At 39.8% G+C, this 15971-nt stretch overlaps 1 protein-coding gene across 1 annotated transcript in view; it reads right to left on the bottom strand.

Annotated features, from left to right (window-relative positions):
* The window catches only part of Kcnh8 (potassium voltage-gated channel subfamily H member 8), a 431344-nt gene that overhangs the window by 136200 nt on the left and 279173 nt on the right, over positions 1-15971 (bottom strand). Inside the window, exons 6-7 of the mRNA XM_041656042.1 lie at positions 8871-9028; positions 4368-4575 (exon numbers count right to left, since the gene is read on the bottom strand). Of these exons, the coding sequence (XP_041511976.1) occupies positions 4368-4575; positions 8871-9028 (366 nt within the window). The remainder of the gene's footprint in view (positions 1-4367; positions 4576-8870; positions 9029-15971) is intronic.

Below are 15971 nucleotides of genomic sequence, written 5' to 3'. Positions count from 1 at the left end.
AAAGTCTTCCTGGAATTCAATGAAAATAAAGAAACAACATACTCAAACTTATGGGACACTATGAAAGCAGTCCTAAGAGGAAAGTTCATAGCACTAAGTGCCCACTTAAAGAAAACAGAGAAAGCTCACATTGGAGACTTAACAGCCCACCTGAAAGCTCTAGAAAAAAAAGAAGCAGACTCACCTAGGAGGAGTAGAAGACTGGAAATAATCAAACTGAGGGCTGAAATCAACAAAATAGAAACACAGAAAACAATCCAAAGAATTAATAAAACAAAAAGCTGGTTCCTGGAGAAAATCAACAAGATTGACAAACCCCTATCCAAACTAATCAAACGGCAAACAGAGAATTTGCAAATTAATAAGATCAGAAATGAAAAGGAAGACATAACCACAGACACAGAGGAAATTCAGAGAATCATTAGGTCTTACTACAAAAGCCTATATGCCACAAAATTGGAAAATGTAAAGGAAATGGACACTTTTTTTAGATAAATACAATATACGAAAGTTAAACCAGGACCAGGTGAACAATCGAAATAGACCTGTTAGTCGCGAAGAATTAGAAGCTGTTATCAAAAACCTCCCTACCAAAAAAAAGCCCAGGACCAGATGGTTTCAATGCGGAATTCTACCAGAACTTCCAAGAAGACCTAATACCTATACTCCTTAATGTATTTCACAATATAGAAGCAGAAGAGGCTTTGCCAAATTCCTTTTATGAAGCTACAGTTACTCTGATACCAAAACCGCACAAAGACTCAACCAAGAAAGAGAATTATAGGCCAATCTCACTCATGAACATCGACACAAAAATCCTCAACAAAATACTGGCAAACCGAATCCAGGAACACATTAGAAAAAATATCCATTATGATCAAGTAGGCTTCATCCCAGAGATGCAGGGCTGGTTCAACATACGAAAATCTATCAATGTAATCCATCATATAAATAAACTGAAAGAAAAAAAACATATGATCATTTCATTAGATGCTAAAAAAGAATTTGACAAAATTCAACATACCTTTATGATAAAAGTATTGGAGAGATTAGGGATACAAGGGTCATATCTAAATATAATAAAAGCTATATACAGCAAGCCGACAGCTAACATCAAATTAAACGGAGAGAAACTCAAAGCCATCCCACTAAACTCAGGAACACGACAAGGCTGTCCACTCTCGCCATACCTCTTCAACATAGTGCTTGAAGTTCTAGCAATAGCAATAAGACAACATAAGGGGATCAAGGGGATTCGAATTGGAAAGGAAGAAGTGAAACTTTCGTTATTTGCAGATGATATGATAGTGTACATAAGCGACCCCCAAAACTCCACCAAAGAACTTTTACAACTGATAAACACCTTTAGTAATGTGGCAGGATACAAGATCAACTCTAAAAAGTCAGTCGCCCTCTTATACACAAAGGATATGGAAGCAGAGAGGGAAATCAGAGAAGCTTCACCTTTCACGATAGCCACAAACAGCATAAAATATCTTGGGTTAACTCTAACCAAGGAAGTGAAAGATCTATTTGACAAGAACTTTAAGGCATTGAAGAAAGAAATTGAGGAGGATACCAGAAAATGGAAGACCTCCCTTGCTCTTGGATTGGGAGGATCAACATGGTAAAAATGGCAATTCTAACAAAGGCAATTTATAGATTCAATGCAATTTCCATCAAGGTCCCATCAAAATTCTTCACAGATCTTGAGAGAACAATAATCAACTTCATATGGAAAAACAAAAAACCCAGGATAGCCAAAACAATCCTATACAATAAAGGATCTTCTGGAGGCATTACCATCCCTGACTTCAAACTCTATTACAGAGCTACGGTGATGAAAACAGTGTGGTACTGGCATAAAAAAAGAGAAGTCGACCAATGGAATCGTATAGAAGACCCGAATTTTAACCCACAAACCAATGATCACCTCATTTTCGATAAAGGAGCTGAAAGTATACAATGAAAGAAAGAAAGCATCTTCAACAAATGGTGCTGGCATAACTGGATGTCAACCTGTAGAAGAATGAAAGTAGACGCATATCTATCACCATGCACAAAACTCAAGTCCAAATGGATTAAAGACCTCAATATCAGTCCGAACACATTGAACCTGATAGAAGAGAAAGTGGGAAGTACCCTACAACAGATGGGCACAGGAGATCGCTTCCTATGTATAACCCCAGCAGCACAGACATTAAGGGCAACATTGAATAAATGGGACCTACTAAAACTGAGAAGCTTCTGTAAAGCAAAGGACACTGTCACTAAGACAAAAAGGCAACCTACTGACTGGGAGAAAATCTTCACCAACCCTGCAACAGACAAAGTTCTGATCTCCAAAATATATAGAGAATTCAGGAAACTAGACTTTAAAATGCTAATTAACCCAATTAAAAAATGGGGCACTGTACTGAACAGAGAATTCTCAACAGAAGAAGTTCAAATGGCTAAAAGACACTTAAGGTCATGCTCAACCTCCTTAGTGATCAGGGAAATGCAAATCAAAACAACTTTGAGATATCATCTTACACCTGTCAGAATGGCTAAAATCAAAAACTCCAATGATAGCCTTTGCTGGAGAGGCTGTGGAGGAAGCGGTACCCTCATCCATTGCTGGTGGGAATGCAATCTTGTGCAACCACTGTGGAAATCAGTGTTTCGGTTTCTCAGGAAATTCGGGATCAACCTACCCATGGACCCAGCAATACCACTCCTGGGAATATACCCAAGAGATGCCCTATCATATGACAAGAGCATTTGTTCAACTATGCTCATAGCAGTATTATTTGTAATAGCCAGAACCTGGAAACAACCTAGATGCCCTTCAATGGAAGAATGGATGAAGAAAGTGTGGAATATCTACACATTAGAGTACTACGCTGCAGTAAAAAACAATGACTTCTCGAATTTTGCATGGAAATGGATGGAAATAGAAAACACTATACTGAGTGAGGTAACCGAGACCTAAAAAGATGAACATGGGATGTACTCACTCATAATTGGTTTCTAGTCATAAATAAGGGTCACGGAGTCTAAAATTCGTGAACCTAAAGAAGCTAAGTAAGAAGGTGAACCCAAGGAAAAACATATAGTTATCCTCTTGGCTATGGGAAGTAGAAAAATTGCCGGGAAGTAAATTGGGATCTTTGGGGTGGGGTGGGATGGGGGTAAGGGGAGAAGTGGAGAGAAAAGTGAGAAGGGGAGGATGGGGGGAACTTGGGGAAACAGGATGATTGGGATAAAGGAAGGTTGCATAGGGGAGCACGGAAGCACAATTCTTAGTTAAGAGAGCCACCTTAAGGTTGGCAAGAGACTTGAACCTAGAGTGGCTCCCAGGAGCCCAAGGCGATGTCCCCAGTTAGTTTCTTGGGCAGCTGAGGATAGGGAACCTGAAATGACTCTATCCTATAGCAATACTGACGAATATCTTGCATATCACCATAGAACCTTCATCTGGTGATGGATGGAGATAGAGACAGAGACCCACACTGGAGCACTGGACTGAGCTCCCAAGGTCTCATTGAGGAGCAGAAGGAGGGAGAACATGAGCAAAGAAGTCCGGACCTCGAGGGGTGCACCCACCCACTGAGACAGTGGAGCTGATCTATTGGGAGCTCACCAAGGACAGCTGGACCGTGACTGAAAAAGCTTGGAATAGGGCCAGACTCTCTGAACATGGCGAACAATGAGGGCTGATGAGAAGCCAAGGACAATGGCTCGGGCTTTGTTCCTACTTAATGTGCTGGCTTTGTGGGAGCCTAGCCAGTTTGGATGTTCACCTTCCTAGATATGGACGGAGGGGGGAGGACCTAGGACTTACCACAGGGCAGGGAACCCTCACTGCTCTTTGGACTGGAGAGGGAGGGGAGAGGAGTGGGGGGAGGGGGAGAAGGGTGGGAGGATGGGGAGAAGGGTGGGAGGAGGAGGAGAAGGGTGGGTGGAGGGAGAGGGAAATGGGAGCCTGGGAGGAGGCGGAAACTTGTTTTTTTTTTTCCTTTTCTCAATAGAAAAAAATGGCAAAAAAAAAAAAAAAAGAAAACCATGCAAGCTTTTGAAGGAGATTTTGTTAGTTGTGTTTTAAATTGAAAAGATCAGTAGGAAGGACTGTATCTATAAAGCTGTATGGGGAAGAGGATTGATGCGAGTGAGGAAGGCACGGGAGAGGAGATTGTAGGAATACTGAAAATGCACAGAAAGTACATTATATACACCGATGAGAATGGTCTACATAATTCAGTGTAATAAAAATTTAATAAATAAATGACTAGACCAAATATTTTCACAAACACCTTTCACCTTCCTCATACTCTACACAACATTCCCTTTTAACTAAAAGTGGAAAATTTTACAGAAGCCCTTACCGACTTCCCACTTGAGAAGGCTGTTGTCCTCCCTCTCCATTTTTCCAATGACGTACCAGATACATGCCATCCAGTGTGCAAGGAGAGCAAACATGGACATGAGCAGGGTGAGGACAATTGTGCTGTGCTGAGAATAACGGTCAAGTTTCTGCAGAAGGCGTAAAAGACGCAGCAGCCGGACAGTCTTCAGAAGATGCACAAGGGACACCTGTGGTGAAGACAGAGAAGCATGGCTTGGCACAGTGGCTGCACTCATAGCATAGTGTCTTATGGAACCCACACCAAAGGTGGAAATTTTCTGAAATGAAGAATGATGGCGGTTTCACCACTGTGGTCATACTGATGAGTGTTTTGACCTCAGATACTGTATCAAGAGCTGAAAGGATGAGGCAAGGTAGGTTAAAGGTTAATTGTTCCCACAAACACTTCATTCATAAAAATTGATTTGATTTTCCACCTGATTGTGTATGATTGTGTATATAATGCTGTGCAACTAAAACACCCTGAGTGTAAGATGTCTCCATCACCTTGAACACATTTTCTGTCAGTTCTGCTTTCCCTATACAGAGAAATAGATTTGTGTTGTGAGTAATCCATACATATTGAATAAAATCTTAGAAAGTCATTATAAAGGTAATTTTAATTTAATAATTGTTTGGTATTCATTTCCTGAGGCTTTAATGGTTCAATTAAAACCCATCCTGACCTGCAAAGTCTCATTTCTTTAAGTCAACTGACCCCAAAACTTAGTAAGTACTTCACACTCAAGTCCCAGTGGCACCTTCTGTGTCACTTGCTGAACTACCCGACTTCTGCCACCATCAATAAACAGAGAAGACATTGTGAGGCACTCAGACTTGGAGCTTCTCTCCAGAGTCTTCAGAAGCCAAAATCAAGTGGAATGGGAAATTTTGGTACCTCTCCTATGCCCTCTCTTTCCCTATATTCAGACTTCTGACTCAAGGGCTACTTCCCCAAATTTAGGCATAAATTGAATCCCACCATTGGTAAACCCAGGCACGGTCAGAATTAGTATTAACAAGAGGTACACCCACTACTTGCTCTATAACCAACTTCCTGGAACTTCAGAGAGCATTCTAAAGCAGAAAGCATAGACTATCAACTAACCAGGAACAGCTGGATAGACTCCTTGGCCAGGACTACAACAGAGGAGGAGTGATTGTAGCTTGTGGTTACAGTTAGTCTGGCTACAGTTAGTCTGGCTACAGTTAGCTTGCCCTTTATAGAATATAATCACAGACAAGGTCAGCATCTTCAGAGGGATTGCCTAGAAACCAACTGGTCAGTTGATTTAAATTCTTTCCTCAATTACCCATCTTCCCTTATCTCTTTGAAAAACAGTGCTTTTGCCACTGTTTGAAAATAATTGATATAAGAATGAATGGACACATAAAGAATGGACAGATCTTTAAGATGTAAGATATTCAAATCTCAACATAGGAACAAATATTCAACAAAATTGTGGTCAATCCTAATCTTGTGAATTACACACTTAAATATAATACAATCTTTTCTTTAACCTTTTTTCCCCTTCTCCTTCTTCCTTCCCTTCCCTCCCCTCTTCTTCCCCTTCTCTCTTTTCTCTCCTCTTTTCTTCTGCCTGTCCGCATGCATACAGATGCCCCTCCTGTGGGAAAGTCACAGCATAACCCTTAGAAGTGGGTTCTCTCTTTCCACTATGTGTGTTCCTGAGATGGAGCTCAGGTTGCCAGGCTCAGCAGCAAGCACCTTTACCTGCTGAGCACCTGGAACCTGATGGATATCGTGTTCTTATGTTTCCTCAGTACTCTCTATGGTCGAGTTTAACTGGCTCTCTCCCTTCAGAACCAAGATTTCACCTACCATTTACCAAGCTGCTGTGGAACACACATCACACGTTAGGATTTAACAATCTCTACAGTTTGATTCAGAGAGCTATTGTGAATGGAGTTTGTTTGATCTGAATTTGTTGGACAGGTGACAGTTTTAAGTGAAATGAGCCTGTGCCGACTCCCAGTGGAGGACACCATCTGAGCGTGGGATGGGTGCACATGGCTCATTTTCTCTGGCCTCAGAGGGAGGTTTGGGAAAGAATATGGAACTTCCCTATGTGCCATTTCACAAGTAGGGCATGTCATCTCTGGTGATATGGGACAGTCCAAACAAACAAAAATATTACTAACGTATTCTCAGCAGAGTCAATGGCTTTTTTCTCTGAATGACAACTCAGGTTTTTGGTGAATGGGGGAGGTCATAATTCTTACTCCCTTTGGGATGGCTACCCTGGATTATCACGAATGAGAATTGTACACTAGTTGTGGGCAGGCGTATCTGTTCAAACTGGTCGCAGTTTCCACTTTTACCAACTGGACATGTCCATTGTCCTGGCTGCTAGCTGGGGAAGCAGAAGTATGTGTGACAGAGGGGTGGGAATAAAAGATCTTTCCTGATGTTTGAAATTAGGCAGAGCATTAGATAGACATATTTTATTAACTTGATCAAGAACTGTAGGAAGTTTTGATATTCCATGTTGGTAAGTGATCTATCCCATTTCCTTTCACTTGATTTGTCATTCCTATTTTTGTCTTTCACAGAACCTTTTAGTGAGATGCATGGTACATTTCAATGGGTGAATATATGAGTGGATTAAAAACATTTGCCAAGGGCAGTTAGGACTGGGAGAGTCAAGGTCTATAGAGCACTTTCTGATCTCCATACTGCATTTTGAGTTCCTTCTATTGAAATGTGTGTACTGGACGCATTTAAAATCTGGTAGAAGCAGGCTTGTTTTAGTTTCCATGTCTAAGAACATTTCTTATAAGTTGTCCTCATCATATGGTTTGTTGGAAAGGAACAGAATATCTTGAACAAGTTTTTCTGTTAAACTAGAATATTTTGTACTTATTAACTTAATTAAGGGTAGCGGGTTTGGCTGCTTTTTAGGTGAGCAGGCCTGTGAAAAGGAGTAGCAGTGACTCTGGTAGAAAGCCCCTTCTCCCTCTTGTTTCTCTTTCTGATTTCCAGCATTCACAAAGCATTGGTCCAGGATTCCAAGACACTGAGCAAAAGGGGGAGGAGATCAGTGACCTTGTCACCAAATACAAGAATCTCACCTGTTAAGTTAGACAGCAATGATGTTAATTGTGTAGAAACATACACTGAATATCTCTTGTATATATTTATTATCTATATTACATTTATATATCTAAATTATCTTATTTCAGTAACCAAAAACAGACCATAAAAATTCTATTCATACTTAGTAGCAAAGCAGCAGATTAATTTAAAAACAATCTGTGTTAAGCAGAATTTATTTGACCTTTTGGCCAGCGAATTCAGAATGTTTTAATAAACTTTTTTTTAGATTAATTTCAGTTTTGCAAAATCCTTGTTTTAACTCATTGCATTTCATTGTGGTACTTATCTAGATAAATTCATTCTCAAAAAGAAAGAAATCTCAAATTCAATAGGTAAATATTCAGTGTCATGTGGATTGATACTATGTGCTAACTTTTCTTTCTTGGTAGCTTTTTTTTCTAATGATGTCACTCTCAAACTTCCAACTCAAAAAAGAAAAAAAAAAGACAAAAAACTCTCATGACAGAGGCAATGAGTAAATATGCAAATATGTCAACCTGCACTAAGCAATTGGAATAGAAGTTGTATGTTCATCTTAAAACCAATGACATCTGCGTTTGAAATTCTGATCTCTTTGCTACTCTTGGAAACCAAAAGGATATGATTTATATGAAGGCGTATCAACTGGTAAGGGAATTTATTTAATTTGAACTCATGTTCTTAGTACTTTCTTTTTATAGGTTAAAGTTGGTGACCACAGCCAAACCATGTGCAAAATCAAAATTGGTCTTCCTAAATATCTCTCTGGTTATAAATAAGACAGTTTTTAAAAATGTCCCTTACTGAATGTAAAAATAGTTATTACTACAAATGGAAGTCATTCTTTCTTGTGAGGAGATGTGGTGAAAAGCAGGAAGGAGAGGGAGTGCAGGTGTTAATCAACTCAAGAATCTGAAGTTTATGAGACTGTGTCATTTAAGCGGGTGAATTCCTTTACTCCAAGACTAACATTCTTTTTTGTCTGATCAGCCTTCAGTTAGCTGTGTTAAGGAATAATGAAAAAACAGAGACAGAGTTAAAGAAATGTTTGCAATTCTCCACCAAATTCTCCAGCTGATTTCCTTTAGAAATCTAAAGTGATGCTTTGGTACCAAAGGATTATTTAGTGAGTCGAAATTTATGACAAATCCAGGCTTTCTTTCTTTCTGTATGTGCTTTATCTGGTTCTGAGCACTGAAGGACGGGATCAGAAGAGCTTCATCTCTTCAAGTGCAGAATCTGGCCTGTGTGCCACCGACTATCTCAGAATCCTTACTACAGAGGGCACAGACCCCAGTGAGCACTAACTGCCAACAACATTTAACACCAAACATATGCAAATCAACCGCAGCACATAAAGGCCACATAGAAGATGTTTCTACTCACCACAGTGACATTGAAAGCATACAGGAGGTCAAATGGCAGGGCAGCAATCAAATCAATGATGAACCAGGTCGTGACATAGTGGATACAAATAGATCTTGCTTCAAAGATAACTTGGCCAGACTTGCTGACATAAGTTGTTCGGAAATTTAGAATAATATCTGCTTGGGAAAAACAATAATTAAGAAAAATGGGAAAAAGGAGAAGAAAGATAAAACGTAAAAATTAATGAAAAAGAAAATAAAGGAAAAAAGGAATCCGGGAAGATAAGCAGTTAGGGAAGAAGGGGGGGGGGAATGCATATAAAATTATACAAAAACAAGCAAAAAGTAAGTTTAAGCTATTTCAGATTAGTTTCCTCATGGATTCAATATAAATTAATGAGAAAATGTTGAAGAAGGGCAAAGGACACTTGGAACACTATGTTTAAATGACGAACGATTACAGGCATCAGAACAGTTGTGACATTACCAAGTGCCCAACGTGCAATATTCTAGAGCTTGTCTGGAGAATGTTCCAGTCCCATGGTAGAGGTAGAAACAACAGCTGTCATGTGCAAAACTACTTTATTGCATGCACAAAACTTATCAGATCACTGATTGGACATGAAATTCATCCTTGACTTGAAGTCACATCTCTTACCAAGTACAGTAGTTATAAATTTGGATCTATAGCTTAATCTTTCCTTTTCTGTTCTACTATTTTAGGAATAATTTTTAAACTTTCCCTATATGATTCTTTTGTTGTGTGTTTATTGAGTCTTTTACTACACATGATACCCTTGCATGTGCTAGTCAAAGGGCAAACTCACAAACAAACATGTTTTCTGAAGTTTGAAGTCTCTGTGTAAAAATGAGTATTTCTCAGGCTGACATATTATTTTCTGGGTTAAGTAAAATTAAGATGTGTGTTTTCTTTAAGACCATGTACATGAAAGTTCCAGGAAATTGTAGAACGTTTACACACAGAAAAGGATGACACATGTGGCAGCTGATGCTAACAGAGGGACATTACTTCATGAGTTTTATTTTGGGGGTACTGGTTCAACTCCTCACAAATCAAATCAAGATTTGGGGGGGAAAGTATCTCAGTCATTGAAACTAGGAATTGAAGTAATTATAGAACAACAAACACTCTGAATTACAGCATATCAGATGAATTGGCACACTTGGTGGTTAATTTGTACTGTTAAAAAAGTAACAGTATTCTTTGAGGTGAAGGATGTGCTGACACCATGATTACAATACTGCCTGCTAAAATCTACTCATTGGTAAATTCCAGTAAAACAACAACAGCACAAAAAACAAGGCGATGTGAAGTTTTGTTAGAGGATTGGATGGGGAGATAGAGGAGGCTATGGTCATATTTCACTGCAAATATTTAAAACTGTTAAAAATAAAAACAAAATTTAAAACTCATGATTTTGCTCATTATTAACTTGAGTTTTGATTTGATTTGCATTTTGTGTTCACCTTTCTCTAATAGACTAAGCATCCATGGCCCTAGGTTCCCCCCTGCACTCAGATATTTGACAGAGAATCTGTGTGCATAGTAATATGGGTCCAGTGTTAGGCTACACTTTAAGCAGAAAGGGGGCTGTACTGAGGGGCTGAGGCAGGCAAGGCCACTGAAGAGACATTTCTTCAGATGATGACAGGGGATGAAAAGATAATAAATAGTGTAGTAGGGAGCTACGGGTTGCATTCCGCCACCCAGCTCCCGCCACCGGCTAGCTTTACCCGAAATAACAACACACAAATTTTATTCTTTTAAACACTGCTTGGCCCATTAACTCTAGCCCTTACAGGCTAATTCTCATATCCCGATCAACCCATCTCTAATAATCTGTGTAGCATCAGTCTTACCGGGAAAGATTCTAGCCTATGTTCATCCTGGGTCGGAGCTTCATCGATCGTGTCTGCCTCAGAGAGCAGAGATATCACGTCTGCCCAGGAAAGGGGAGCATGGCATCTCTGAGCTAACTTCCTCTTCCTCCCAGCATTCTGTTCTGTTTACTCCTCCCACCTATGTTTTAACCTATCAGGACCAAGCAGTTTCTTTATTGCTTAACCAATGAAATCAACAGATTGATATATGACATTCCCACATCAAAATAGAAAACAGCAATGGTGTTATGGAGTGAAGTATGTAGCAGGGCAGATAGGTAGTCTGTAGGTGCTGTGTGAAACCAAGACTGATGTTTGCTAAGTAAATGTCTGTTATGGAGGATTCATGATGATGGGTTAGAAGCAAGCAGCACTTCCAGTTTCTGTGTCTCAGAAACCAAACAACATAACAGAATTCCTTACTGGGTATGGGATGTAGAACTGTGAGGGAGACAAGCAGAGGAGAATGTGGCCTAAAACTGATATAGAACCGAAGGACAATTTGAAGAGACCGTGAGGACCATGTTTGTTTCTCAATAAAAACTGTTTTAGAAGGCAGCTGTAGTGAAATGTGTGCTGCTGGGGGGAAAGTCCCTGTTTTATTTTCTCTTGGAATTCACAGCAAATATTTCTATGCTGTCTTCATAGCACACAGTGTGTGATAAGACATGGTGAAATAAGCTCATTAGAAAACATAGGCAGGTGATTCCAGTTGGAAATAACGAATGTAGTTTATTCTTAAGAGGCAGAGTCAGTGGGCCCCCTAAGGAGGCTCAGCACATGATCCACCCAGTTGACTTAGCCTGTGAAGCAGGGCTGTCTTAAGTGGAACAGCATGGAACCTGTTGTGTCTCCTCCACCCAGTCTGTGGTTTATTCCTCTGTGTAGAATGTCTGAGATCTAGACAGAAAAAGGAGCTGCAAGTGCACTGACCCAATCTGCCCTCCAGAAACTCCCTCTGAAGGAACTTTGGTTCCATGCTACCATGAACTAGTGATCAGGAAAGCAAAGCCATTCCAACCAGCTCTGGTCCTGAACAATTCTCATTGTTCTAAAGCAAACATCATGTACAAAAGACACGAATGAAAATCCCTTAACTGCTGTCTTCTCCATGGGCTGCAGAGCCCATGCAGACAAGGAAAGGACACAGCCTGGTAGAGCGGGTTCCTCATGCACATGGCCACCCCGGAAGACAGCACACAGCCTGTTATCCCCCTCCTCTTTTTTCCTCCTACTTTCTAGGTTAGTTTGTATAGCATACACATATATAGTCCCCTTTTGTCTCATTTTTGACTTTTTATTTGTTTGCTGTTCTTTCCGCCTTTTCTTTCCCTCTCATAGCTAGTTTCTTTTCTTTTCTCCTTATACATACTTTTTCTGTATCAACATAATTAGGACCTTTGCTTCATACCTTTTGTTTCCCTTTTCCCTGTCTACTTTTTGAATATTCTATTGTTTTTGTTTTCTACTTATTATTTTCTTTTATCCCAAGATACTGCAACCTACTCTTAAAGTCTCCTACAGAGCTGCAGTGAAAAAGTCAGCAGGGTACTGGCACAAAGCAGACTGGAACAGAATAGGATATCCAGAATAAATAAACTAACTAATGTTCAGTAAACTGATTCTCAATGTCAAAAACCTACATTAGGAAAGCAGATATTCACATATAGAAGACTGAAGCTACCTAGATTCTAACTTCACCCTGAACAAAAGTCAACTTAAAAAAAAGGTTTGAGCAGGAGAGAGAAGAGGAATAAGAGAGAGGATGGGTGATAAAATAATTATAATTCATAATGCCTGTATATGAAATTTTGAAGAATAAAAAATAGAAAACTGCATCCAAAACTGTAATATAAAAACTGAATCATTAAGAAAAAATGTTCAAGGGCTAGAGAGATGGCTTAGCAGACTGGCTCTTAACTTCTAGAGGAGTTCTAGGTTTAATTCCCAGCACCTATATGGCAGATCACAAGTGTGTGTAACTACAGTACAGGATAGCTCACACAGACATACATGCAAGCAAAACACCAATGCTCATAAAATAAAAATAGATAAATTATTTTAAAATGTTCAAAAAAGGAAGGAAGGAAGAAAAGAAAGAAAGAAAAGAGGACGTAAGTATTAAATCCACAAAGATATGAGTTCTCCTAATGACCATACGTGCTTTTGGAGAAAATATAAGGTCCAGTATGGTGATATTTTCTTTGTGATCTAACAAATGAAGCTGCCTGAAGATCAGAGAACAAAGTTAAGCCACTAATTAGCCATAGAGGTTGGGCTGTGGTGACACACACCTTTATTTCCAGCATTCGGGAGGCAGAGGCAGATGGATCTCTGTGAGTTCAAGACCTCCCTCAGTTGTACAAGACTGATACAGTCTGAAAGAGAAACACAGTGACTCACACTTTTGATCCCAGCACTAGGAACATGGAGACAGGAAGAACTCTGACTGGGCAGAGAAAGGAATGTAAAGGGGGAGGAGACAGGAACTCAAAGCATTCAGTTTGATGACTTGTAGAGGCAGGATAGCCCATTCAGTCTGAGGATTTTGTAGAGGTAAGAACTAGTGGCTTCTGCTCTCCTGATCATTCAGTTTTCACCCCTTAATATGTCCAGGTTTTTATTATTGAGACCAATAGAAATCGTGTTACAATCCAGAAAAGGGCACATAGCAGTGGAGTGCTGGTGCTCACACTTCACTCATGTGAATCTGGGCAGTGACCTGACCACGCAGCTAAGCTTTGCCTGGATTTCCTGTGTTACGTAGACAGTGTTACGCAGACAGTGAGTCAGTCAACAAACACTGTTCTACACTGAACATCTGTGGTTACTTGCTACGCAGAATAACAATATTGTCAACAATTGCCATGCCATTTGTCACTCTTCAAGGGGGAGATGACATGATAGAGGACTTGTAACAGACTATGTTTGTGGTTACAAATAACACACATGTTCTCAGTAGTGCACAATGCTGTTTTTAATTCTTTAGAATTGTGACCTCATGTGGTAATAAGAGCGGCGGGGCTGCGTTCCCAACACCCCAGCCGCCTGCTCGGCTAGCTTATGCCCCGAAATAACAACACACAAACTGTATTCTTTTAGTCACTGCTAGGCCCACTTCTATCTAGCCTCTTCCAGGCTAATTCTCACATATTAATTTAGCCCATTTCTAATCATCTGTGTAGCGCCCCTAGGTGCGCTTACCGGGAAGATTCTAGCCTATGTCCATCCTGGGTCGGAGCTTCATGGCGTGCATCTGCCTGGGAGCTGGTTGCATGGCGTCTCTCAGGCGTCTGCTCCCGAGAGGAGAGCTGTGGAGTCTGACCTCACTTCCTCTTCCTCCCAGCATTTTGTTCTGTTTACTCCACCCACAGGGCCAAGCAGTTTCTTTATTGCTTAACCAATGAAATCAACAGATTGATATATGACACTCCCACATCAACCTCATTGATTCATCAAAACAATACTATAATGTATGTGTTTTCATTATTCCCTTTACAAATAGGGAAACTGAGTGATAAAAGAGATGAAGTAACTTGTCCAGAATCACACAGATGACAATAGTGTACACATACTTAAACTTCACAGCTAGCTAACAAAGGAAGTGTTGAACTTCATACCTCTGAGTTCCAACTCAGAACTTTGGGTTTTGTGCCTTGGTAGAAACCAGTTACATTAATAATCTGGAATCATGTTTTCAGTGACCCTCAATTCCCAAATTATAATTGTTCTAGCCCATAGTGTATAAGGTAATGCATAAACTGTTATTAAACAACACATTTCATCAAAAGTAAATATATTTGTATTATTGATATTGAGAACATGAAAGGGTGATGCTGACATAAAGGGAACACTCACACCAGATGGTGATGTCTACCACAGGGAAAGACACCACTGCAGCACCATGCCTGGCCACAGTGGGCAGCAGAAGAGAGAGAATGCCACCAGACCCTTGAGTGATGTGAACTTTGTATACCTTATCTTCAACTGTCTAAGCTCCTGAATTTCTGCAGCAGTGAGCAGTTTAACACGTGCAGCTACCATTTTGGAATGGAAGCAGGCATTGTCATTTCAGTGTGACTGGAAGGAAGCTCAGGCTAAGTATTTCTGTTCTAGAGAAAGAGCTGCCAAATCCATGGTGAAGTTTGGTTTCTGTGGTATAGGTTGAGGTAAGTGTATAAGTTCACCATAAAGTTGAAAGAACCATACAGTTAGAGAGGAGGAATGGTCATCAATGTTAAGATGGCATAAGAGAGTAACCAGAGTTGATAAAATTATTAAATATTTCAAAATAGCTAGTACAACTGCATGCTCTTCAAATAATGAATATTCAAGATATGTCAGCACTCCCTATGAAGCCATTTTACGTTGTGTGCATGAATTGAGCTCCATATGTGTCAATTACCAAATAGACATATATTAAAGTGAAGTGTTGAACCTACAGAGATGGCTCAGTGGGTAAGAATACTTGATGCCAAGGCTGACAAACTGAGTTTGATTCCTGGAAACAATGTGATGGAACAGGGAAACTGATTTCACCAAGTTGTCCTAGAACCTCCACACATATGCCATGGCACACGTAAGCACATGCACTACCAAAACAGACACGCATATGTTAGAAAAGTTCAAGATACAGAACAATTGTAGTGATAATTCCTTTCATGGTTACTGGTCACCTGTCTATCACAAATTTTCCAGAAAGCCTGCTGTGCTAACCACATACTGACACACCTCCATAAACATCAAAAACAAACAAAAACCTGAAAAGTGAACACTTACTTAATTGGCACAGCAACCCTCTTTCAGGCCGTGTGCCTACGTGGTAGACAAAGACAAACGAGAAGTTACACTTCTCAATAGAGCAGGTAGTGTACGAGTCATTATAAAGTGCAGTTGAGAAGGCTTCTATGAGACAACTTGTTAGTTGATTGAACTTATGATGGAAAGTGACCTGCTAGCTCTAACTTGAAAAAAAAAACAACCATGAACTTTTGTGAACAGATGGTGACAACACTAATGAAAATAGGGTTTTTTTTTCAGCATGCATTTGAAACTTCAATACTATTTATTTTCAAAGAGGAAATGCACTTAGTTATAATCTAAAGACTGCATTTTCCCAGGACGAGGATAAAATGGTACAGTGATTGATCTAAATAATTAGTGGTTTGAGTAACCAACTTTAAAACAACAAGAAAATACTTTTGTGCAGCATTGGAAA

Source organism: Microtus oregoni, unplaced genomic scaffold, assembly GCF_018167655.1.
Source record: "Microtus oregoni isolate MIOR12 unplaced genomic scaffold, Mior012 000007F_ref0000211, whole genome shotgun sequence".
Taxonomy (NCBI): domain Eukaryota; kingdom Metazoa; phylum Chordata; class Mammalia; order Rodentia; family Cricetidae; genus Microtus; species Microtus oregoni.
The sequence above is the reverse complement of the archived record's forward strand: the minus strand, read 5'-3'. Positions and strand labels throughout refer to the sequence as shown.